The sequence below is a fragment of the Heliangelus exortis genome, chromosome 4, assembly GCF_036169615.1.
Source record: "Heliangelus exortis chromosome 4, bHelExo1.hap1, whole genome shotgun sequence".
In the NCBI taxonomy this organism is placed as follows: domain Eukaryota; kingdom Metazoa; phylum Chordata; class Aves; order Apodiformes; family Trochilidae; genus Heliangelus; species Heliangelus exortis.
Genome location: NC_092425.1, coordinates 31,688,764 through 31,715,054, shown reverse-complemented (window position 1 = coordinate 31,715,054; position 26,291 = coordinate 31,688,764). Strand labels below are relative to the sequence as shown.

At 38.5% G+C, this 26,291-nt stretch overlaps 1 protein-coding gene across 2 annotated transcripts in view; it reads right to left on the bottom strand.

Annotated features, from left to right (window-relative positions):
* ARAP2 (ArfGAP with RhoGAP domain, ankyrin repeat and PH domain 2) overlaps positions 1-26,291 on the bottom strand; it is a 127,624-nt gene that overhangs the window by 74,950 nt on the left and 26,383 nt on the right. For both annotated transcript variants that reach the window (XM_071743784.1, XM_071743785.1), the window contains exons 9-10: positions 25,056-25,176; positions 22,014-22,195 (exon numbers count right to left, since the gene is read on the bottom strand). In XM_071743784.1, the coding sequence (XP_071599885.1) occupies positions 22,014-22,195; positions 25,056-25,176 (303 nt within the window). The remainder of the gene's footprint in view (positions 1-22,013; positions 22,196-25,055; positions 25,177-26,291) is intronic.

The following is a 26,291-nucleotide window of genomic DNA, read 5'->3' as shown; positions in this document are numbered from 1 at the left end:
CATGAACTTTTTTAGCATCCTACCACTAATTTACAAAAGGACCATCCATATTTCTAACACCACTCCTGTCAATGTATTTAATCACAGTATCTCTGCTCAATTCCAAAATAACAGCCTTACACGTTTCCTTGAATTTACCTCTGCTACTTGCAGTAACTCTTTAGGTTTACTTTGTGGATGTGACCATAAGTTTGTGACAAGTACACTACAACATTTCTGAAAGATTTGAGAATTCCCGTAACAACTTGACATGATTTAGACTTTTCTCTCATTATAGCCCCATGGCATTTTATTCCCTACAAACAAGCAAATTATTCCAGAGAGATTGAGAGCTGGTAATTAGAATCCTTCAGGAAAAGCAACCATAGCTTCTTTCCTCTCACCCTTAATTGGAGGTATATATTTCAGCCTTTCTAGCTAGTAAGGAAGGCTAATTTCTGCAACAGAAGGGTGCAAAAAATTTGTTTCCATGTTAATGAAAAATGAAGACTTTTTCATATTAGAATTTAAGAAACAGTGACTAGTAATGCAGAAATTGCTTTGATGATACTAATTCTTCTCCACAAGTTTTTATTGATTTCCATTTCTTTTAAACTACACTCAGAGTTAGCCTTCCCAGTTACCTCTAATCAGGCTTCTCAAATCTTTAGAGATTTACTTCCCTTATCACAGGTGACAGTTACATATCATGGACTGGAATTAAAAAATGCCACAAGTAAAGACATATGTGCTCTCTCTTTAAGTCTTCCTAACAAGGTCTCAAGATGAAACCGCAGTGAAGCATATAGTATATAATTACACACACAAAAAAATGACAAGAAAAGTATATGAAGTTAGCCAAGTCAGGCTCTGATGAGCTAAGAGGTGTTAGAATTCAAGTTGTCTGTGCATGTTAACTCTGTAGCTTCATGCTCATCTGTTGTGATGTGAGGTAGTCACAGCATTGATTTCAGGTTCTTTTCCTAGGTACACAAAATTACTGCAGCCCATAAAAGAACCAATTGAAAATTATTTGGGCTATTATTGCAACACATTTGGTAATGACAACTTGACATCTGTGATTTTGGAGTTGAAAAACAGGAAGAGAGCAAAAGGCAAGAAGGGCTTCTAAGGGCTTCTATGATTAGCTACAGTCAGTGCCATAGAGCAGACTTGTTTGCAGTGGAGTGTACTGGACATGCTACCAGACTGTGCTCCACAGCAATCCACATCATCACATTATAAAGAAATCTGGTACACATAATTTGCATATAGTTTAAGATGGCTCTATGATGAAAGCCAATGCAAACAGTAGGGAAAAAGAAGAGATTTGTTTCAAAAATGCATTACTGAACCAACACTCAAAGGCAGTTACAACCTTAGATGTTACTTTTCATGTAAGTAACAAATCTATTTCACTTACTACAGAAATAATTCAGAATCCTCAACACAGCACTTATGTGTGTGTATTTTGCAGTATCAATACAACTTTAAATCACTCGATTATGAACCACCAGGCCCATGCCTTGCTTGTTGAATGGGATGGATCTAGGACAAGAAGATTAAAGCCCCCTTCCTATATGGGCTGCAAAATAAAATAAACAAAACCAACCAACCAAAAAAAAAAAAAAAAAAACAAAAAACCAACAAACCCCAAAAAACCCAAACCAAACAAAAAACCCCAAACAAAACACAAAAAATCCCAATCAAAAAAAAAAGGAGGATCACACAACTAAAGTGATAACACCATCCTGGAGAGTTAGCTCTTTTATTTGCCTTTGCCAATTTCTACTCAGTGTAAATCAAAAGCCTTAGCATACAGTCATTCCCCTGCACATTTTTCATTTTGTAGTACCTAGCTTTATGCTCTAGGGTTTGATTTGCAGAACTGCTGGGCAACTGGAACTTCAGCTGAGACCTACATAAATAGTATTTTGAGCAGGTACAGCCTGACATAAAACTATTTCCTCCCATAAAAGACAGAGAAAAAAGAGAATGCAAAAGATATGGACATTTGAATCATTCATTTTGTTTCTTGGAATGTTGTGGTCATATGGAGGAGGCAATCACATTCCTTTACCTAACAGGATTTGATGAGAAATTAATCATTGTTCTCTGATTAGCCAAACACAGCAATTACTGACCATTTCCTCACAGAATATTCTTTTCCTGGTGAAGAATTCTTTCTGTTAGGTACTTTTCAACAGTGTGCAATAAAAAAGGCACAGTTTACTCCACGAAAAGAAATAAAAATTATCAAACGGTAAAAATGCACTAAGTAAGGAAGTGATCCTGTGGAAGATAATAGTGCATCGTAGTATCTACTGCACAATATAGAACTGTATAGACCTGACTCGATGCAAATAAGGTTTTAGAAGTAAAGAAGGTTTTATAAGTTTTCCCATGTTTACAGTACATACACATATCTGTAGTTCTAGTAATGTTATTTTACACAGATCTTCTTTGAACTTTCATGTTTGTAGCTTATTTCTTCCCAGAATGCATTATCACAGAAGCATCTGTCTCCCTACCTAGCCTCAAGTTAAGTTTTCAGTCTACACAGATGCTTGGCTTCTGTCATATTCCACATAACAGTAGGCACTGAATACCTCAGGTCTTAACAAGATTTAAGAAAGGTAAGTTAGAGCAGAGAACATGCTCTAAATTTCCCTACTCCCTCCTTTCCTGTCCCAGAAGAGAAGACTTCAGTGTATCACAGAATCACAGATTGCTAGGTGTTGAAAAAGATCTCTGGAGTTCACCTACTCCAACCTCCCTGCCAGAGCTGGTTCACTAAGAGCAGGTTTCACAGGATGGTGTCCAGGTGGGGTTTGCATGTCTCCAGAGACAGAGAGTCCACCACTTCTCTGGGCAGCCTGTTCCAATGCTTTATTACTTTCATAGGAAAGAAGTTCTTCCTTAAGTTTCAGTTGAATGGTCACAGTAAAGTCAGTATGGTCACAGAGAACCAAGATGATGCAATCTGGAATGATTTGCTCAAAGACAACAGCTGCAAATGCATACATAATTAAATTAAAACCTTCAGTTTCTTGGTCCTCAAAAACAAAGGAAGAACATGACAAAAGAAAGGAGAGGAAAAGTCATAATTCCTAATATTCCCAAGTTTCTCACTTGTGCAGAAATATGCTAAAATGGAAGGGGAGAAGAAATAACTCAGCAAAAAAATCATGGTGAATCCATGCCTTGCCATTATAAATATTTGTATGTATGCTTTTTAGTGATGGTCCAATAAATTGGACCATTATTTCTGAGGCCAGTTATGTGAGCAGTTGTAAGGAACTCAATTCTACATAAAGTTGTACATTTTAACACAAAGCAATTTAAAGCTATTACTGGAAAGTAGAGAGTACCACAGTCATTTGCTTTGCTGCTTTAGAAAAATACTGAAAGGACTGAATTCTACAACTATTGTACAATTCAGAGCTCAGCTGTTACATAAAGTGTGATTAAGACCATTCCCCATTCTGCATGCACATGCTTGCTTTTTCTTGTCACTCAACACACTAGGAAAGCAACAGTCTCACATCTGAGGCACACAAGAGAGAACCAAGCATCAAAAGCAATCTGGTTATACTGCCTACAAAACCTGCCTTGCTACCTTCCCCAATACCCTGGCAGATATCAAGAAAGAAAGACACAACAAGGCTCTCCTTGTTGCCAATCCTACCCTGCCACATGGAAACCAAGTGCAGACAAAGCTCCAATTTGAACAATTATGGTGATTCCCCTCCAGGAGGGCTCCTCTGCAGCATGCAGCTCAAAAATCAGCATCTCATTAGCTAGAGAGGCTGAAGCAGCTGCAGCCTGCCTGGGCTATCATCTTTACTTTTGCTGTTTTGTGAAACATCATGAGATAATACAAACATTAAAAAAGTAGAATTCAAAGCCTTTTGTGAGAAAGTACAGCCTATTATATTCAAGGCTATTGCCTTTATTCCTGTTTCAATGGCCATTTATAACATTGCCCCATATTAAAAGAGAAATCATGCTCCTCAAGGTACACAATTCATAACACATAAAAACTCTTTCCATTTCAGAGTAGATTTCTTGCTACTTGCTTCACACATTTTTTGTCCTAAAGTGATGCCAGTTTAACACAGGCGAAACCTACTGTTACCTGGAAATTGCTCAGTTTTCCTCACTTTTACTACTTTACCCCTTCCACCTGCCTATGATTTTTTTTTTCCATTTAGCTGAAACAGGTATCCCTATCTCAAACACACACATATTTTTAAAAACTCACCCCTATTAATATCACCCAGAACACCTCTTGTTGATACATGGACATTTTTAAACATAACTGTTACTACTAAAATTTAAAGAAGCTATCTGGACTCTTCTTTGGAAGTGCTTCACAACTAGAAACCTTCTTGGAAGTGCTTTTAACTTGTGCCCTGTGTATTTTCAAAGCATGGTTTTCTGAATGCACATTTTTATAATTTTTTTTCTGAAACTTTACATACACATCGATGCTCTTGTTATGTATTCACAGTCCATACAAACTGCTAACAAAATGGTGAACTCCTAGAGGAAGCACATATTGTGAACTTTTGTCACACAAAAGGGATAACCTCTTTAAAGAACTTTTTGTACAGTTCTCACTGTACAAAAGATTATATCTCAGTAGCCAATATCCCCTAATGAACCAAGAAAATCTCCAAATAATGCAGCTCCTATTTTCCTCCAAATTTACATGTGGAGACAGACAACTATGGCATTGACCAATAAAACATATCATTGACCAAGCACAAGGCTGTTACTTAAGGACTGCACACAGCTAGGTGCTAGGACAATAAGTCCTTACTGTATATATATAAATTTAATTTAGTTTAATTTAATTTTAGTTCTGTGACATCAAATTTTCAAGTAAAAATAACTTATAATTTCTCCTTTGGTAAGTATTAGAAAAAGTAACATTTCCTGACGGAGAAAGTTTCCAAAGCTGTTTTTACGCAAAGTAACGTTTTTATCTCCAAAAGGCAAGGCTCGGGGAGATTTAAATGCCCTTGGGGAGCGCAGCAAACAGGGGAGGGCAAACAGGGAAGGCTTCAAGGCAGTTTGCAGGGGCAGTTCACGTGGGCAGGGAAAGTGTCAGGGAGCTGCAGCTTACTCCTAGAGTGATGGTAAGTACTCGGAGAAAGAAGACTTTGCTCCCAACACCCACACAAATGGATATCAGTATCCAGGCCATAGGCTGTCAGGAATGCCACAGCCTCACACTGGCAGCAGGAGGTATCTCTAGGTATGGCTGTGTGAGGTGTGAGCTGGTTGATGACCTGCTCAGCATGGGAGCACAGCTCCAAGATGAGGTGATGGAGCTGAGGGAGGAGATGAGCAGGCTATGAAACATCAGGGACAGTGAGAAGGAAATCGATTTCCTCCTTCAAATGATCTCCCCTATAATAACTCTCAGGGCAACAGAGGATCCCATATCCTCTCATAACCACACCCCTGAGCCCTGCCCTCCCACAGTAACCCACAGGAGGAGGGTGAATGGGAACAAGCCAGTGCTCGATGGAAAAGAAAATGGAGCAAGTGTGTTCCCCTGAGAAGTACACTACTTGTAGTGCCCTTGCAGAACAGGTATGGGGCTCTGCAGGAGGATTTGGTTACAAGCAAAGTCAAGAGCTCACAAAAGCCAGAGATACCACAAAGACCTACTCGCCTCAGGACAGCCATCAAAACTGACCCTGAAATGAAAACTCCAGGGGTCATTGTAGCAGCTGACTCCCTGCTGAGGGGAGCAGAGGGCCCCACGTGCAGACCAAACCTGCTTCACAGGGAGGTCTGTGGTCTCCCTGGTGCCTGGGTTAAGGATGTTGCAAGTAAGCTTTCCAACCTTGTGAGTCCTTCAGATTATTACCCACTTCTGGCCTTTCAGGTGGGTAGTGATGATGTAATAACAAGAAGCACTCATTTAATCAAGAGAGATTTCAAGGGCTTGGGGTAACTGCTGAAAGGATCGGGAGCCCAAGTTGTGTTCTCCTCCATCCCTCTAATGACAGCAGTGGATGAGGAAACCAGCAGAAAGATCCATCAGGTTAACTCATGGCTTAGGGACTGGTGTCAATGGCAGAGTTTTGGGTTCTTCGATCAGGGGGCAAATTCCATGCTACCCAGTGTCCTCAAATCAGATGGGCTTCATCTGTCTAGCAGGGACAAAAGGAATATAGCCTGTAAGTTGGCGGGGCTGATCAGGAGGGCTTTAAACTAGGTTTGAAGAGGGAGGGGATTTAAAACAGGCCCTCCAAAGATGAGCCTGACCAACCTGATCTCCTTTTATGATCATGTGACCGCCTGGTGGATGAGGGGAAGGCTGTGGATGGAGTCTACCTGGACTTCAGCAAAGCCTTTGACATCGTCTCCCACAGCATTCTCCTGGAAAAGCTGTCAGCCCAGGGCTCAGACAGGAGTACTCTGTGCTGGGTTAGGAACTGCTGGAGGCCCCCAGAGAGTGGTGCTGAACAGTGCTGATCCAATTGGTGGCTGCTCACCAGTGGTGTCCCCCAGGGATCAATGCTGGGACCAGTTCTATTTAATATCTTTATAGATGATTTAGATGAGGGGATTGAGTCCATCATCAGCAAATTTGCAGATGACACTAAGCTGGGGGGAAGTGTCAATCAGCTGGAAGGCAGGAGGGCTCTGCAGAGGGACCTGGACAGACTGGAGAGTTGGGCTGATTCCAACGGGATGAAGTTCAACACGGCCAAGGGCTGGGTCCTGCACTTTGGCCACAACAACCCCATGGGGAGCTACAGGCTGGGGACAGAGTGGCTGAGAGCAGCCAGGCAGAAAGGGACCTGGGAGTCTGGGTCGACAGGAAGCTGAACACGAGCCAGCAGCGTGCCCAGGTGGGCAAGAAGGCCAATGGCATCCTGGCCTGTATCAGGAACAGCGTGGCCAGCAGGTCCAGGGAAGGGATTCTTCTCCTGTACTCAGCCCTGGTGAGGCCACACCTCGAATACTGTGTCCAGTTCTGGGCCCCCCAGTTCAGGAAGGAGATTGAGGTCCTGGAGCAGGTCCAGAGAAGAGCAAGGAGGCTGTGAAGGGATCCAGCACAAGTTCTGTGAGGAAGGGCTGAGGGAGCTGGGGGTGTTCAGTCTGGAGAAGAGGAGGCTCAGGGGAGACCTCATCACTCTCTACAACTCCCTGAAAGGAGGTCGGAGCCAAGGGGGGGTCAGTCTCTTCTCACAGGCAGCTCTCAGTAAGACAAGAGAGCATGGACTTAAGCTCTGTCAGGGGAGATTTAGGTTAGATATTGGGAAAAAATTCTTTACAGAGAGGGTGATGAGGCATTGGAATGGGCTGCCCAGGGAGGTGGTGGATTCTCTGTCCCTGGAGGTTTTTAAGAAGAGACTGGATGTGGCACTCAGTGCCATGATCTGGTAACCACAGTGGTAGTGGATCAAGGGCTGGACTTGATCTCAGACAAACTTTCCAACCTGCATGATCCTGTGATTCTGTAACTTGCAAATTTCAAATTATTTATGACAGACAATTAATTTTAAAAAAACCAGCAAACCCAAAACAAAACCAAAACCATGTCTGTCTTAAATGGATCACTGGGATTTTCTTACTGATACCAACCGAACTAACAGTTCAGATTTCTGACCATGTAACACTGAATGGCTCATCTGAGATGACGCAAATTGCAACAAAACATTAAAAAAAAAAAAAATCTTCTTAGGAGTAATTTAATGAAATGTGGAGAGTTCTAGGTTGTATTATCAATACTTTTTCCAACTAGGAAGATTTTAGACTTCTGTTGCTCACAGAGCCATGAACAGAAAAGCTGAATTTTAAAAAGTGATATTATGATCTCCAATTTAAGAGAAAAAAACCCAACTATTTAAAGGATAGACTGATACAAAAGCTTTTGGTCAGATGGTATAAACTCTCATCTGTCAATGAAATACTCCAGCAGAAAGAGGACATTAAACCCCAACAAATTTCAGGTTTGCTTAAAATTTGAAATTCAGAAACTTTTAAAATATCTGAACCAAAACAGAAAAATAAGTCTCTCCTTATGAAAGAAAAATATATATTTAGTAGATGAACAGTATTTTGAGTGTGAGCACGCATGCGTGGTGATTTTGAAGAACATGCCTTAGACACCATGGAGGTACAGATGTTTTCTGGAAGCCAGTATGAAGCAGCAACTTCCCACTAATACCCTGAATGAGAAATCTAAGGAGACTATGCTATAATTTGTAGATTATTCCCACTTCTGGAATATTTATTCTAAAACAGTAAAGGAACAGCAGCACCAACATTTCTAACATTTTGCCATGCATTCTTCAGTGCCTGGACCATGAGAGGGCTGATGCCATGACAACAGCAACGCCACACAGCAGCTTTTGGTAAACAGGAATCTTTCCTAACCCAGTCAGTCACTCCAGCATTTTCTCTCCTGGGAACACAACCTCCTTACATTTAATAAAAAAGAGGAGGGAAGACAGTTTGTCTTGTTGGTTTGTGGGGTTCTGTTTTGTTTCTTTGTATTTTTTGTTTGTTTTGTTGGTTTTTTTTCCAGGAAAATAGTTTCTTTCGCTGGCATTAGAGTCACACATACTGATTTGTCTTCATGAAACAAACATGAAAATAGCTGATTAATGCACAGAAATATTCTGGGTTTTGAAAAAAGAAAACCACTATCAGACACATATACAACTACTGCTTAACAGGTACTCCTGTATTTGCCTCGGCTTTTCCATATGAAGGTAATTTTTCCACATAAAGAAAACACTGTTAGTATAAAAGCAAATATGTAAGAGTTTCACTAACCAATGCAGTTTTCAATACTTTAATATTGAAATAGTTCCAGTAGGAAATGATTAGAGTTTACTGAATTCCTAGTAAATCCAATGTAAATAAGTTTATTCTAAGTTTATATATAAGCCATTGCCTTTTTTTTTTTTCTTTTGTGGTATTTTTATATTTATTTTACAGTGGTTAAAGCTAAGAATTATACATAACATAACAGCCTTTTTAAAAGATAAATGTCTTCCAAAACTCAAGACACTTTGAAAAGCTTTTGTAAAAAGCTTATGTAAAAATCAAGCAAATTCAAGCTTGCAATGAAATTCTTTCCAGCTAATGATAAGCAAAGGCTAAAACACAATACAAAAAAGCACAGAATCATTCTGGTTGGAAAAGACCTTCAAGATCACCGAGCCAAACCATTAACCTAATTCTACAAGTCCAGTGCTAAACCAAGTTCCTAACCACCACAACTTATACTTCTTTTGAACACCTCCATAAAACATATTCCTACCAAAAAGCCTTCATAGTCTGTGTTACTAACTACAGACCCAGCTGGTAGAAAGAACAAAAAAAAAAAAATCATAGGATCTTTAACTAATTATCACCGATTATTACTTCTATGTCTATCTCCTGTTTGTTTCACTGAGCCTCCTGTAATCACAAAATGAACGATACAGGAAGGTCTTGTAGAACCCAGAGTAAGCTACAGACAAGTGGCTCCCTTGTAGCATAATGATTCCAACTGTCTCCTGTGTTCTTTTCATTTCTCAGGTCCCTCACTCCCATCCATCTCCTTCCACAAAGAAGAAATAAATCTTGCTTATCTGAATTTAATGAGACTGAAAAAGCAAAACTTGCCAACAGCAATGTTAACACCCTTTCAGAGCACAATCCCGGTGTGGGTCAATGGGCCTTGATCACTACTTAACTGTTACTCTGAAACCATTAATAAACTGAGCAATGTAGCAAATAGAAGCTAAACTTCCAGGTTTTGCAAGTTTACAGACTTGTTTCCTCGATTTTCTATTACAACAGCTTTCAACATCATGCAATAATCAAAAAAAAAATTATTCTCAAACATATGCTTATTATTACTATGTTCAGATAAGTCAAGATGCCTTACAAATCAGAGATTACTAAAGAATAGCACCTACAATGGCAATTTGTTTGAGGAGAGGGACAAAAAAAAGGGAAACACCGATTTCCAGGCTAATCTAACAGCAACATCCTGACCTTGAAACGGACAAACTGAACCCATTTTGTGTCATGGTGAAACACGGCTCTGAAAAAATTTGTCTGGCTTGTAACTGGAGGTATACACATGCATCTCAACACACAAATTGCATCTAAACTGCAAAGGCTTGACCAAAATTGGAATTTAAAAAATAATCCCACAAAGAGGAATACAGAATGAGAATCAGTATTACAAAATCAACGCATTTCAGGGTATTCAGATACCCAGCAGCATAATTTTTTATACCAATTATGGGTGAGGAGGCTTATAACATCCTACAGTGATTTCTGAGAACAGAAAATCTTCCCAAGAATCCTCCTGTATTAGCAACTATGGGCAGCTGCACCCTGCAAACACACTGAAGTTAGAAGGTGGTGTATTTTCCCAGCATGACCATTCTATTTAAGAAACTAGGATGAATAAGAATTCAGGAATGAAATAAAACACTGGCTTAAAATGGAAAACTGGCAATTCTAACATTAAAGGCAAAGCTCCAACAGACGTTGTCAGAGGTAGAGATTTACTCCTGGTATTTTTGTTTAGATCCTACAAGCAAAAGCTTTTCTTAAACTACCCTGTATATATTGGAAACACATCTTTTAACTCCTCCATTTAGAAAGATAAGTAGCTAGAACAAAGTCCGCACAGGGTTCTTAAGGTTAATTTTAAACGACATCTGCATGTAGCTTAGGAGAATGAAATTTAGGTCTGTGGGTGAAAGACCTGCACAATTAGAAGACCTGAACAGCCAGTACTACAGAATCATGCACAACTGTGATAACATCTTCTGGTTTTGTTCCTACTGTGCACTCTATTAACCTTTAGTTTTTCTTCTTCATGTAAAATTCCAGTACAGTTCCACCTGCATATATTAAGAGATATGTTTCTGATATTCCATTATTCCTCAATGAGAGAAGGATGAAGAAGCAGAGCTTCAAGCAGAGCTTTCTGTAGATGTAACCCTTTTATTTACACATCAGCATTTATTGCTGAGAACACCAAGGTAGCCACACAATTTCACAACCGTTAACTACACATTTACCATACACAAGTACAAGTACCTAAGCCCATCCTCAAATGAGGCTTTTAAGTTTCACCAACTGCACATTGTTATTAAATGAAACAGAAAAGAGAAAGTTAAGTTATGCATCATCTTAGCTGTACAAGGAAAAGCGAGAAACAAAAACCCTACGCATAGGAATGATTACAGAGTGCACAGAGAAAAGACAGAAACAGCTGATGTATTTATTCAAGGTAAAATAAGCCCTTTCCAGATAAGTCACATCAAAATGGCAGGTACCTTTGCCGTGTGGCTGGTTTGTTTTAAATAAAATTAGACAAAAGACGCTAGAACCCCCCTCACTTCTCTTTTTGAAAAAAGAAGTAGAAGGTGAAACAAACCAACCTGAAGTCAGAATCCATCTCCTACCTGGGCATCAGTGATAACCAGCACTGTCTCCTTTTCTTCTCTTATGGCTACTCAGGACTAACGAATTTTGCCTTGATCAGTTTCTCAACTTTCGTTTTGACCCCCATCTCCTGGCTCATCAGTTTTCTTGCAGCCCAGTAAATGGGCAGCTGCTCAGTTCCTTCAGGGGAGAGAAGCAAGAGTCAATGGTAATAATGGGCTGCAATTACTCCTGTGTTGCAGGAACTGAGCTGCTGTTGCTGACTGCTGTCATTTTATCTGCCTTTGAACTTCTTTATGACCCTATGGCAAAGAATTACAGCCCTTGGCTGGAAAAACATCACATCTCTCATCATCCCACAGTATCCTGCAGAGTCTCTCACCCCAGTGCCAGCCAGGCTGGCTGTGGAACAGGAAGCAGCATGCAAACCATATTAATTATACCACTGCAGCCACACTGCTTCAAGACCTCCTGCAAAACTCACTCGTGTACCTCTAATGCAGCTCTGCAGGCTGGACTGGAGACTGCAGACATGCATCAACGTGAACAAATGCAGGGCACTGGATATAGACTCCTCTCTGCCTGGATGCCAGGTATAGAACTCTCAACAATTTGAAAACACTGAACAGTATGAGACAGACAATAATTTTTCTGTAATAAAAATGGAGTCACAGCCAACAGCAGTATTTTTTTCTTCAATAGCCTAGATCATCTTAAATAAAGAAATGTCAATACTGCTTTTCAAAGCAACTTTTTTTGGAAATACTGCAGAAATACAACATAAAGGTCCCCAGATAGACAAGAAAAAGAAAACAAAAAACCCCACAAAAAATCCAAAACCAAACCAAACCAAAACCAAACCAACAAAACCCAAAACCAAACCAACAAAACCCAAAACCAAACCAACACAAACCAAAAACAAACAAAACAAACAAATAAAATAAACAAAACATGCCCAACCAAATAAAAGTTGTTTGAAATGCTCTAAACCTAGTAATGTCACTAGGTATGGCTTAAAATACAAACAAGATTATTTCCATCTTTTACTTTGTGAATCATCCCTTTCCGCCTTCTCTATTATCAAGCTGAATATATTTTCTTTCTGAACCACTGTCACATGGTCCTCCAGCTGCCCTCTGCCAATTGTTTCAGCAACCTTCCACTCTAAATGAAGGTAACCAAGCATGATTTTTGCTACCATTTAGTGCATGTACGATTTTCCAAATGTTTCTTTAAATGTGTTATATATCAATCAGTTATTCAGGTGGATCTCTGAGGAAGGAGTATGAAGAAGGGATGGGGGTGTCTAACCCACATGCTGAGATAGAAATAACTTTTTAGTGAAGTTTTCTAGAAATATCTGTAAGATACCAATTGTTAATGAATGTGTTTTAAAACATGCCATCTCTAACAAGATATTATTTTGTTAAGGGGAGAATTTAATTTGATAACAATGTCATTGAAGTGTTTCATGAGGCAATAATTCAGTTTGAGTTGATTAAATTCAAATTTGTTGGCCTAGCAATTTATTAATTAGGGACAGAAATTATTGCTGAGAAAGCACCACTGGGGCATTCCTCACATTCTTACTATGTTGTACATCATAAATTCCCTTCCTTTTGCTTCAAGGATGGTGCATTTATTTAGAATTAAAGCTTGCAGACATAAGATAGTGGAGCAAAGAATATAATGTTTTGTTATTATCTGACCAATGCCATATTACTCCAAACAACATAAAGAAACCAGCACAAAGTAAAATCAGTTTAATTAAGGTCCAAAAGTGTCACTTTAGCTGCAATGATACCAAAGTTCTCGGCAGTTTAAGGATCATTTTTATAATGCTCATTTTAAACTATGCACTTCCCATAACTGATGAAAACCCAAATGACCTATTATTTTGGCAGTGCAATAGCAGTTCCAACCTGCTTAGTCTCCATTGGCAGCACAGATACTGCTCACATGTCCAGTGCACACTGAACAGAAGACAATTCTGGAGCAAACATCCACTGGTTGATTCATTGTGTCCAACAAAATAAGGTGGGGGGTGAAAGAGTACCAAGGGGAAAAAGGAGATGACAAAAAATTCTGAGCATCTTAAACAAATTACGGTGGTCCTTACTCTGATGACTCCAACAGAGGCTGAAGGAAGGCCATCCAATCCCAAAAATCATCACAAAGTAACAACAGAAATCCATGAATGCCAAAAGAGTTTTCTTTACGAGCACCGTGCTTTTCCTGCCTGTTCAGCTACTCCAAGCTAAATGCATTAATGATCAATCATCTGCTTTTAAGTGCTTGGGGTTCCAGGCATTACAGTGTCAGTTATAAGGGACATTAATGAATTGCAGGCATACTCTTTGGTCTCCTGCTGATGCATGCTAATCCATTTTACTTAGTAATGCAACCAAGGAGAACATTTTAATCATCATAATGTGACTGCCAGTGCCCATCTGATCATACTCATCCCAGATTAGGGAAATCCTAAGGTCTTCAAGAATATTGCTATTCCACTTCAGCCTGGACAAAGGAATATTGTCATCTCTCTGTTAAACTAATTTTCACAGAGGGAAATCCATACAACTTACCTCTGTCATACAGGCAACGTGCCCCCAAAATTAATCCTTTTGCAATATAATGTATCTGAGCTCTGCCACACCAATTAAAGTTTAAATTCATAAGCCACATATAGTTAATTAAGTCGTACCAGATTTCATAAAAGGCAAGTTGACAACAGAAGATACACAACTAATTAGGAAATGGAATTCGCATACACTATCATAACATAGGTTTGTACCTATCTAAGTTGAGGAATGAGGATATGTTGTCTACACTGCCTCAGAAATGCTCTGCTCTTTACGGCTGTAACAGCTGTGTCACTTTCCATAAATATCAATATTTCCACTATACTAATTAGTTTAATACCTGAAGTAAAGGATGCAGGCTGAGAAAAAAAAAATAAGAAAAAAAAAAAAAATTAGTGCTGCCACTGGTTAGTTTAAAGTTACTTATGTCCCAAATATGGCAAATGCACAGAAGTAACAGATGGCGAGAAAAAATGTGGTTTCTATTGCCCTCAATTTAAAGGAGAAAAAGCAAACCCAAGCTTGTAAGCATTTTTTTCTGCATGTCTCCTATGAGAACTGAATGAGATGTTTACAGTTCAACAGGAATTAACTAGGGGCAAAATAACATTCTAGCTGTATTTAATTCTGCAGAATATTGAGCTATTGAAAGAAGAGAGATCTAACTATTCTAGAAAAATACATAGTCACCTTAGAATTTTTTGTTGCACACGCAAAAAAGAAATCCATTATTTAAATGATTATTCAATTTTTCATGTTCAAAGAATGCAGAAATAACTTGTCCATGTAATTTTAAGAAAAATAAATAAATAAATGCAGCCCTGGTCAACCATTATAAATGAAAGTACACACAGTGATGCTCTGCTTCCTGTATTTGGGAATTTGGAGCCAATAAATTATTTTGTCATGGGATGTGAAGCCAAGCTACTAGTTCTTAAATGCAAGTAAAATGTACAGTGATGAGCAATGCTGTTAGGTAATTCCAGTACTCTGTGAGGAAAGTGGATTTCCCCAATATTGCATGAGTAATCTTACAGTAAGTAGATCTAAAACCTTCATCAATTGTTTGCATACGTGCTGTGCCACTATGCAAAATCTTTTTTCATCACAATACTCAAACAAATACTTGTCTTCTACATGATGCGTATTAGTCATCCAGAAAGCCTGGCTGAACGTTACTAAAAAGGTGATGATATCATTTTCTTTTCTCCTTCCCTACCCTCCATCAGAAATCAACACAATCATGAAACTTCTGATCATAGTAGAAGCATTAGGCTTCTAATGTTCAGGATTGCTTTAGGTGTACGTACATCTCAATGAGATCTTAATGACAAAAACAAATTAGCAGAAACAATAAAATCTTCATGGAGACAAAGTTCAACTGCACGGAAAAAAGCTTAACATTAGCATTTTGGTGTTTCTTTTTCAGAATTCCTGTTTATGCCTTTTTCCATGTTCTTTAGTAATACCTTCAAAAATCTAGAATAACATCCCACAAACTTATTTGTGCATCTAAAATGTAGATCAACCCTGTAAAGGTGGACACATGAATTTTTTCTTATCTGATCCAACCACATTACTTTAATAGCATATTTTAAATACTTTTTTTTTTTTTTTTTTTTTTTTTTTTTGAGTAGGTATGCTATTAGTTTAAAACTGAAGAAGTAATGGTTGGACCAACAATAAGCCTTTCACCCACTCTACAAAATTTCCTATAATCATTCATTTGGCACTGCACAACAAGCAAAAAAAAAAAAAGGAAGCTTTGAAGCCTGCTTTATTTCTTCTTTAGTTGTTTCTGATGTCACAAATAGTAATTGGCCTTCACCATGGTTTGCACATGGAAGACTGGAATGAATTTCTTGCCAAGGAACTGCTGGAAAATTAGGAATGGGAGCTTAATCTATCATCCCAGATATAGCTTGATGCAAACAACTGTATTTAAAAGAGGCTGGATCATTTGCTTCCACTTCATGTTACCAATGTACCAAGTGTATTTGATCTTAAAACAAAAACCTTTTTCTGTCACCTCCACCTATTTAAAATATTCTGAGCCACACTCATCCAGGTTTCTAAACCTGTTTGGTCATAGTCCACAGCAGCAATCAAGTAGAGAACTCTTTCTTTAGAGAGCTTCCCAGTTATTAAAAACAGCAGCTTCATCACAAAATCTCCAAAAGCACGTGTGTTCTTGGGCAGGGAGATAAGGACGGGGGATAGGGCAAACACGATGGCACAGATGACAGTGTTTCTTCTTTTCTTATAATTTCACTTTCCATTCCCCACGCCAGTGCATATCAGGCACTTCCCTCTCCTCTCACCTCCTTGTCCTGGTTTGGGCCAGGATAAAGGTGATTTTCTGTCTTGTACTTTTGCTTTTAGCTAAGTCTCTTGTAAGTAGTTGCACTTGCTGAAGTTAACAGCAAGTTTCTCAGACAGTGTGTGTTTCTAGGACTGATAACACTTGATGTTTTTAGTTACTGCTAGAGACTGGTATGCAGAGCCAAGGACACTGCTCAGCTCTGAGGAAAACATAAAGAGGTCCCACCTGCAGCCCTCCTTTGGGGAGGAACGGACAAGATAGATGCCAGAATTGACCAAACAGAGTATTCCATCCCACATACGTCATCCTCAGTATAAATTTGAGGGATCACAAGGGCCAAGCCAGATTTCCTGATTTCCAGCTTCCGGCTGCCTGCCCTTCCTGCCTTTCCTGCTTCCTTTCTTCACCCCGGCATCCTGGAAGGATCCCGTCCTTTCGTCTGCCTGTGCTCCTGATCCGTGCCAGCCCTTATCTGTGTGTTCCTGCCTCCAGTTCCCGACTGCTGCCGACTCCAGGAGTCCAGCCTGGACTTTCCCAGAGCTGCCCTGCAGCCTCGGTGGTGACGTGAGAGCTATTGGGGGAAAAGGGGGAGGAATGTGGTATCCATTTTCCTGTATATTTGTATATATTTAGTAATTTTTCCTATTTATCATTACTGTTTCATTAAAGTTGTGTAGTTTAGTTTCCAACCCATAAGTCTCTCTCCCTTATTCTCTCTCCTTTCTTATCAGGGAGGAGAGAGAGATTAACGGAGAGCGTCTGTTACTCGGTTTAATTGCCGGGCCAGCGTTAAACCGTGACACTCCTCCTATCAAATAACTGAAAGGTCTCCTTACTCCTCCCACTTTCCTTTGTTGCCTTTAATCTCCTAGCTCTTTCCTCAGGTTGTTTTCCAAAACTGTCAGTTGTTTATTTTTTTTAGGGTTCCTCACGAGATCTCAAAATTTGTGACTATTTCGCTTGCTACTCAACACAGATTCAGTTCCTGTCCCCATCTCTTCTTTCATAATTCTGTTGCCATCACCTAGGACTTATTTCCTATTTGCAAATATTTTCAGTATCATACCACAAAGAATCTAAATAAATACATTAAAAGTCTCTCTCATCCTGCTTTAGCATGACAATCATTACAAGTCACCTTCCAACTTCATTTAACTACTCTTTCCTTTTCACCTTAGACACTTTCTACTGTACTTAACAGAACATGTACATATTTTTTTCTTTTTCTCATCTATCATGTTCATGGTTATTAAGCACTATTACAGAGTAATTCCTAATAAACAATCCCCTTGCAGAGTATAGCTCTAAATTGCCATTGCTATACACCAGAAAGTCATAGACTTCTAAGTTTGCCCCTGCATCCCTACCACATCATTTCTGGCACTGAATTTCACAGAACCATAGCATGTTTTGGATGGGAAGGGACTTTGAGGATCCTCTAGTCCAACACCTTGCACGGATAAGGACATCTTTCACTCAATCAGGTTGCTCAGAGCACTCCCCTTTAGGCGTGTGTTTCTCAACAGAGGTAAGAACCAATCTGTGTTCTTATGCACACAGAGATTTGTGCACTCAGCCCTTCCACTTCCCTCTGCTGACATTCATATTGGTTCCTCTCTTTCAGAATGCCAGTCTCAAGCATTGTCTTTGACTTCTCCTTCTATCTATCCCCTTATCAATTCTCTACACCACCCTTCACCATCTTCAGACTGTTTAATGCAATTTCCTGTAATACATCTTCTGATGCTGTTGAGTTTTGCTTTATATGCACCACCAGCAGTGGAGAGGAAATGAAAATAACTAGGCACTCTCTTACTGGTTCACTCACCATGAATAAACATACCCATCTGCCACAGAGCAAATAATTTCAATCTTCAACAAAACAAAAAACTCTCTGAAATCCATAAGAGCATTGAGCCAAAATGAAACAAGAGGTTTTTTGATAAGAAATGGGTACTATTGCTTGTATGTAAGAGAGAGAATACTCATCACTATGCAAGCTTTAAAACTTGGAGGCATGCATGGAAGAAAAAAGTCACAAATAATTATGGCACACTGCCATATACACCATTGCCCAGTCAATAGCTGGCGGAGTTTCCTTAAATATTCCAGGTAGATACATCTATTTCAGAACCAACCAAAGTAGTAACAAAGAGGTTCCTGAATTCCGTTTATCAAAGCCAAATTCTAGTGCAAATACTGCGAAACCTTGGGCCCCCCCCCGACTTTAGAGATCAGCGAATCTGAAACATGCTCTAACAAAAGGGTTATATTCTAGCAGATCAGACAAGCAGCTGTTGGGAGTCCTTCTGATCATCACCTAGGGGAAGTTATCACTGGCACCACTCAGCAGACTGACATTTCAAGCCAATGTTTGAGCTGACATGAGGGATCAGATGACATGTTTTTTTTTAAGCACACATGATTTTGCAAAAGAAATGGGAATTTTAGGAAGTTGCAGGTTGAACAAATTGATTTGTACAATCTATTTTTCACTTTTGCTCCAGAGAGGAAGTTTAAGAAATTCACAGTACATGGAGAGTCAAAGAAATTGATGGTTTCATACTAGCACTATATCACTGCCAGCAGCTCAAGCTAAACCAATCACTTTTTAACTAGAAATGGGCCTGAGACATCATGTTCTGATCTCAATCTGAACTTCACGAAGTTCATAGCAGTTGTTAGGATTTGGCATTTGGCATACGATCTTCTTCACTTTCAACAACGAAGAAAAATCCTCTGAAGTAACAGTTGACTCTCCTCTATCAAGTTTAACAGAAATCAATGAATCAGCTTGATCCAATCTCATTTCAACATTGTAAGAGGTCTAAATAGGTGTCTTTTAGCACTGCAGTTATAATAAACCCTTCTAAGTCTCTCCGGGAGTCATTCTAGTATGGATGTGAATTCCAATATGAACAGGATTTGAGGACATCCCTGGACATATTTGCCTGGTAATTACCGACTGAAGCACAAACTTGAGTCAGGGAAAGATTTTTGGAACAACAGAGCCATCTAAAGGATTAATTCTGTATTACTGGGTTTTTCATCACAGCTACAGTAATAATAACAGTTTTTCAACTTGCAAATAAAACACAAGAGGTACTGAGAGAAGAACCATATACTACGAAACCTTAAAATGAAGTTATTTGTTCACAAATAGCCAGACATTGCATAAAGAAAGAGACATTGTTGAAATGAAGGATCTAAAAAGAAATCTCTTGGAACCACTAGGTATGTTTGGTTTAAGTAAATAAGCTTTGGGAAAAAGTTGGGTTTGTACCACTTTTTGTAATATTCATACACATAGAAGGAGCTGATGGGCTGGCAGCTTGTCTCACCTTCATTCTGTTTAAGGGCTTGATTTTGGTTTTCTGCTGCACTGCAGAAAATTAGTGATCTCTCCAGAGATTCTATGTAATAGAAGGGAAAAAACATCTAGTAGAAAGGCTATGTAAGGGTATGCTTTCATGATCAGCTAAAGAAAATCTGAAATCAATAACAGTAAAAGGGCAGAGCTGATACAGTTTACAAAGCAGCAGAAGCAATAGAATTAAAACACATATACACACATAAAATATTTTTTTTAAATTTATAAGATTAGACATTGAGTAAGGGACAGGGTGAAGTCATAGATTATTTTAGTCACAATCTGTACTCTGAAAACATGTAACTGAGCAATCAAGAACCCTTCATCAGTGAATGGCTCTAGAACAGTTTATTCTCAACACATAGAGTCAGAAAAACTGAGTCAGCACGGTGGGCAGAGCTGGGAGTTCCCCATAACAACAGAGAAAGACTAAAAGACTTCATGAAGCAAGAAGGATGCTCCTAATGGTCATATGTAGGTAAAGTAGGAAAGAAGGATGAAAGCAAAAATTAGATGCCTGGTACAGTGTCCCAGGACTGACATAGCTGGCTTCAAAAGACATAGGAGCCTGAAAACAAATTCCCCCCCAAGTGCATATATACCTCCCTGAAGTAGCACAGAACATCCATAAGGGAGTGTTCAGAAGTATTCAGGAGCATAAGATGAATATGGTATTAATTCTGAAAGTAAAAGTGGGCCATAAAGAGAGGACTCTCACTGATGCAAATGCAGCCCAGGGATTGCTAGTGGTGAAATACCCAGAAAACCCATGATGGAACAGTAACACTGAGCATTTCAGCACAGTGAAGGTCATGCCACAGGCTGAGATGCAAAGCTGTTTGACTTCATTCTTGCTATTGGAATAATGTAATAGAACCCCAGTTAAGTAGAGGGTAACAGAGTGGAGGGTGACATCTGCATTTTGGTTTTGGACATTTTTAGATGTCTTTAAAGACATCTACCTGTAAACTCTACTTAAATGAACTAACTGGCAGGTCACCTATTTATTAGAATAATGACAACTGACAGTTTCAGTATAGCTAGAGTACTGTGCTCAATTATGAAGACCAATTCATCGTCATGGTGCTCATTCAGCAAAACACATGCTGCAGGCTTAATTTGAAATGAAATGTAACCAATATACTTTTGGTAAAATATTATGTCTAAGTAATTGATGAAATTTTGTTAGAGCTACAGAACAGTACAAATCCATAAACTGCATCATGCTTTTGATCAGTTGTTTGTTGACTGACTTCAAAGAATGTACCTGACACACAAAAACTCCTTGAAGCACAGCAGAAAGAAGGAAGGAAAAAAGGGCTTTCTCAGTCTCAAATTCCCTGCCATTCCCTGGGACTAAATAGTAAGATCTAATATTGAACATTATGTGGTCACCCAAATCTATCTAAATAATTTCACACTTTACTGGATTACAGGAGGGGAAGTGAGTTCAACTTCAAAATGAAAAGCCTTACTGCAGGACCACTGACATTTGAAACAAGAGTTTGCCTCTACACAAATCTTGGAGAAAATAAGAACAAGGCAAGTATGCAACAAAACCTCCCCCAAACAACCTCCCAGGTTCCAGTTACTTGTCATCCATTTACTCACAAAGAAATAATACCTTCCACTCAATGTACTACAACAGATTTTTTCTTCCACTAGTTCCCACAGTCATTCGTTGAACTCAATTATTCCCATTTGTTCCCTAAATACAGCATCCTAAAGAGCTCCACAGCTAACAATTTTATATTGTAATATATTCATGCCAAAAAACCAAGGAACCCTGGATTTGGGAGCTGAAATGACATACCCACTTCATGTTTTTTAATACTGGATTTCTTTTTACAGTGTACAAACAGAAAGTGCTCAATCTAGGTTCTTAAAATATAAAGAACAACAGTTTTGAACATTTAGCTGGAGAATCACTTAAATACCAAAACCTGCTTCTGTAAAGCACACTTTCTGCATAGCACTCTATTATAGGACAGTGCAAACAGTGCTGAAAATGAGCCTTCTGATTTAGTAGAGTGCTTATAACACACATTTTAAGAGTGAATAATCCCAGCCCTGCCACTAACCTGTTGTGACACTCAGGGCTTTTCACTTCACCTCACTATATATTCATTTTTTCCATTGCACAATAGACATAATGATACTTTGCCTGCTTTTGGAAGCCTCCTGAGAATTGCAGCAATAAAGTACTACATAAAAAGAGATATGCATTTATATTGAAATGCACCTATTCACAAAGAGCCATCAATTTCCAACTCACTAGTTAAATCATCTTTATAAGTATTCATTCACAAAAAGCATATGAAAAATTTACCTGCTCATTTTTGCAGATCCACACAGTATTCCCCTGAAGTAGAATAAAGATTTTGGTTTTGTATCCTTTCAGCTCAAGATATCCACTTTTCTCAGGGGCGACAGAAGTTCGAGACTGAGAGTCATTATCAGACTGTGATTTCAGGGCATAGAGGATTGTATTAACCCAGTCATTCCTTTCTTCTAAACAAGGAAAAAAATTAGACATGCAGTTAAACAGCAGATCCAGTCCTCTCTACATGTTGCTTGTCCTGTTTTACCTACTATGCTTTGCTGGTGGATGGTACAGCTACAGACTACAGAGAGATCACCCAGCTTGAAGAGGAGGTGTAAATAAAACCACCATGAGAGTCTGTATTGATGGAGATGCTAGCAAAGAGCCATTCAATTAATCCCCAAGAATCAACGCACACAATCAAAGCAATGATTAAGAATTATAAAATCATGACTACTAGTTTTAATATCCTTAATTCCAGACAGCTTGAAGACTGAGGTGGCAGACAAGTGGCATGTTCACTTTCTGGAAGCCAGATCAATGGGAAAGAACTACTTAAGTTAGGTAAGCAAGAACCAGGGAGCCTAAATACCACCAGGCACAGAAGAGGAAAGGCACCACCAGTGCTATTCCATGCTTGGCCAGATTTTTAAGCAAAAACATTTGGCAATTTAGAATCTATTCCATTAAGGTGTAGTGGTTAAGCTCGATACTGTCAAGGGTACTGAGTAATCAAGAAAATGCATGTTTGAATAACTATGCATGCATTATTAATTTAACAATTTACAAATACATGAACACAAGTAGGTGAAGTAATGAAGTTCCATGTAGTTTCATTCACTGTGTTCAGATATTTCACCAGGCTAAGATTAATATACTTTAATGCTGAATAACCTGAAAAAATTAGACCTGTACCATGCAACTGGAACATCATGAATATTTGAAATCTTTGCTCTGAAGTACTTGGGTTGTAAAATATATTGGGAGGGATAAGGGGACAGGGAAGAAAGGAAATTTCTATGCACAGTATCTAGCAAGTTGACATAATCAGTGCTGAACACTGCAAAAAGCATGGTTAAAACAGTGATGGGCTCAGTTCACGAATGTTATACTTACTTCATAAATGTTACATATGCAACAAAAAGGAATAAATAAACAAATTCAAGCATCAGAAAATAGTTTATAGAAGAGGAAGATAGCAGCCTGACAGACTGGTACAGAGAAGGTGATCCAAACTCTCATCTTGAAAGTTTGTTTTAATACACATTTTTTAAAGTATTTTGAAAAAAAACTGGAGTAACTCAGTACAGCTGAGGGAACCAAATCACTCTAAAAGTTTGGGGTTTTCCTAATTGTACTTAATCAATATTATCTTACTATATCTGATCAGATTACACTCTAATTCATTGCTGTCATCTAGCTATTCAATTCTTTGTCCTCAAATGACCCTAAACTTTCCGAAACATTATATATAGAGTTTTTCTCTCTAGATATTAATTTTAATTTTTAATGGTGTATTTTTATATATTAAAAAAAAAAAAAAAAAAAAAAAAAAAAAAAAAAAAAAGCAGTGCACAGAAGGCAAACAAAATGAGCACCACAACCACTGATTGTAGACCTGGAGTGGTGGCAAGGACACAAGTCAGGGAAGACAGTGACAGAATTCTTTTTTTTTTAATACTCCACTGTAACATAAGAAAAATCAATAAATAAGGTCCATAGGATGAAATATGTATTAAAGTCTCAATTTCAAAATTTTTGAAAAGAGGTTAAATACCCTTCAAATAGTCCCAGAACAATTCCCAACCACAGCCACAGAAGCACAGCATCAAGGAGCAGTTTGCACATAACAGAAAGCAAGCAGACTTACTTACTTTACCATGAATATATCATCCAGCTCTGGATACAGTAAGGACAAATCACTTGTACAACACAAATTCCTAACCACAAGTGAACAGTTTTGCAGACAGGCCACTATGTCCAAAGATGGTTATATACTAAATAGAAATGCAATTTCATTTATAACAAGTGGTTGCTCTGAATATATTTTAAAAGTCAGTGTAAGCTGTACATGATTTTATAGTATTCAAAGGCAATGGTCCATAAAGCAAATTACAGCCCTACAAAATGTATTGCACTAAGGCAGTTATGTTCCAATTTATAAAGAAAGTAAAAAATAAATTTTTAAGAGAAAGGCAAAATAATAAAAATAGACATACTTTTTAACTCAGCTAAGAACATAAAAATGCCCAAAATGATTTGAGCCAAACCTGATAATACGGATTTGTTCACTGATGCTGCACTCCTGTTACAGCCTGCAGCAAATGTTTACAACCAAGCTATAACCCATAAAAATGGGATTTGATAATGGAAATGCTGAGAGACCCTTAGCTATAAAGGGTTTGGCATGTACTGCTGTAAATACTTCTTATCTTTTTTTTCTAGGTATTCCATTTTCTTTGACTGTTTCCACAACTAAGTCATACATGGACTGATACTGATTCCATGTATGAAAGATGTAGGTTGATAAAACATTAAATTAGAAGGCATACTAACTTCCTTACCATTTAGATTTGTATTCTCTATCAATGCATGGCTGAAAAATACTGTATAAGTCAGTAAGCAAATACGGAGAAAAAAAAATATTTTCTTTGATCACAGCATCACATTTGATCAATCAACTTAATTACTGTTCTTTGTCAACTTTATACCGAGGGGTGACTTGGAGCAGATGGTTAAGAGCACATAGGCTGTAAGAGCTGCTGGTGAGACCTGAGGAACATCCAGAAAAATTTATCCTTCGGGAGGAGGCAGAAGAGTTGGAGGATAGTATTCTCATCTCATTATTTAAAAAGCCATTCCCCAGTAATTTCAGTTGTTCTTACAAAGCTTACAGTTATCCCCAGATTCACTTTTTAAGTCCAAAATAACTGGATGCCAGAAGTCTTTCTCCTAATATTTCAAGTTATGTTTCACAAACATAATATATCAGCAGCTATTACAAGGCTTTTGTTAGGCAATTGTTAGAACTGGGCATATTCTACTTACCTTCTTTATCCACACGGAAGACAAAAGTCCTATGAGAAGTGACAACTTCAAATTTATTCTCCCCATGAACTCTTACTGTTGCTATAGCAGAGAGCAGTATTATTCCCTTTGAGAACACTTCCTACAATAAAAATGCAACAGAAATTGTTAATAGCTCTCACAGAGAGTTAAATGTCTCTCAGGTAATAACACTTGCCATGGTGTTTGGGAAGTTCACATACGCAGGCTTTGCTCCTAAAAGCTCACCATACTATTAATAACACTGCATCAATAAGCAAACCACTTCACTACCTACACATCACCAACTTTACTGTTATGGGTCTATGCACACCTACTGCCTTGTAAAATAGAATAAGATCCCATGGTGAAACAGAATGCAAATATTTGAGATACCACTTCATAAACCGTCTCATGACACTACAAGTGCAAAAGATCACAGATTCTTAATTTTAAGAAGTAAATTACTTACTATCTCACAGAAGCATAACTAAAAAATACATAATTAGTATAACTGAAAATTAGAATCAGAAAAGGGGAAAAACTGTGTCTTCTCCAGGCAAAGTTCCAAAGACTTTTTCTGTTCTTTCCCCACTCCTTCAGTGGCTAGACAGCAAAAGTAAATTCACCTTCATTTTGAACTCAAGGGGTGTCACCACTCTGGAAATATCTATTGCCCTGTCATTACTAACAAGACTCCTCTACCTTGAATCAGGCATGGACTTTTCTGCTATAGAAGGCAGGAGGAAAATGAGCTTTCAAAACCATCATTTGGTGTCAAAGCAAATTTTCCCAAAATTTCCAACTAGGAATCAGGACAACTGAACACAAAAGCAAGACAGGAAAAGAAAAAATCGCAATGAGTACTTTCTCCATGTGGCTTGGCTTTTAATCTAATTAACCTAAGTATTCAGCATGGGGGGCACAAGGACAGCTGAAGCAGACATGTAACACTTTGGAAATTCTTCTGGATTCCGGAGTTAACACTGGTGCTCCTGTCCCCACTGTGCTGGACTAAGACAATTCAGACACACTGCTAAGATTTATGATCCAGATGCAGTAATAGTCCAAGAGTCAGAATCTGTACTGCCATAAATTTCCTTGCAATGTCTAAATTATTATAATAGGAGTTTATAAAAGGAATTAATGAAGGACAATGAATGCTACGCATGGAGGATACACAGGATAATTTGTTTGGTTATTTGTTTACTGAGTTTAAAATACTACAGTTTTCTACCA